The sequence below is a fragment of the Buceros rhinoceros genome, unplaced genomic scaffold (genome assembly GCF_000710305.1).
Source record: "Buceros rhinoceros silvestris isolate BGI_N320 unplaced genomic scaffold, ASM71030v1 scaffold30800, whole genome shotgun sequence".
NCBI lineage: Eukaryota > Metazoa > Chordata > Aves > Bucerotiformes > Bucerotidae > Buceros > Buceros rhinoceros.
Window position 1 is genome coordinate 28085 of NW_010391838.1, and position 837 is coordinate 28921.

Below are 837 nucleotides of genomic sequence, written 5' to 3' on the forward strand. Positions count from 1 at the left end.
GACGGTGTTCGTGGGGGCTCTGCATGGCATGCTGAACGCGGAGGCCCTGGCAGCCGTCATGTATGACCTCTTTGGAGGGGTGGTCTATGCTGGCATCGACACAGACAAGCACAAGTACCCCATCGGTAAGCGATGAACCCACCGGGGTCGGGAGTTGTGGCTCAGTGTGTCAGAAGCAGATGTCCAGCCCCAGGCTCCTGGCCTTGGGGAGGTGGCACAGGACTTGAGGAGGGCTGGCAGAGCCCATGTGCCTGGGAGCCGGAAGGTCCTAGATCATTCTAGAGCAGCTTGAAGTCTTCCTTGTAGGTGTTGTGGAGGATTTCCTGCCCTGGTTCAGGACTGTGTGTGGTGGTGAGATGCTGCTTCAGCTGCTCTTCCATCCCCAGATGGGTCTTACCCTGGCCCTGCTGCCTGTCAGGGCAAACTCAAACCCGCTTTGAGAGCAGCAGGTCACGAGCCCAGTAACCTGGGGAGCAGCCCTGTTCCCCTGCCCAGCCGCCCAAAGGGGAACGGAGCACCAGCCGCTTGTGTCCCATGAGCTGAAACCTCACATGTCACGACATGTGTCCCCTGTACCTCCCTGGTGGCCTTACGGGCCAAGGGCCAGGGAAGCTGTGAAGCGCCAGGCTCGGCGATGAGTGGGAGGCCGAGAACAGAAGGCGCTGAGCTGTCTCGGCAGCAGCTGACCGCAGGTGCGGGCACGGAGCTGCTGTTGGCAGCCTCCCCCTGTCTGCCTGGCCGCTGCTGGTCCCCCTGGGCAGGGCTGGTGCGGGCAGCGGGTCCCTCACGGCCTCCCCCGCTTCCTGCCACGGGTGCCGGGGCAGTCTAACGCTTGCG

At 63.3% G+C, this 837-nt stretch overlaps 1 protein-coding gene across 1 annotated transcript in view; it reads left to right on the top strand.

Annotated features, from left to right (window-relative positions):
• The window catches only part of CPEB1 (cytoplasmic polyadenylation element binding protein 1), a 26136-nt gene that overhangs the window by 24497 nt on the left and 802 nt on the right, over positions 1–837 (top strand). Inside the window, 1 exon segment of the mRNA XM_010143172.1 lies at positions 1–125. This exon segment is cut by the window's left edge and continues 3 nt beyond it. Within this exon segment, the coding sequence (XP_010141474.1) occupies positions 1–125 (125 nt within the window).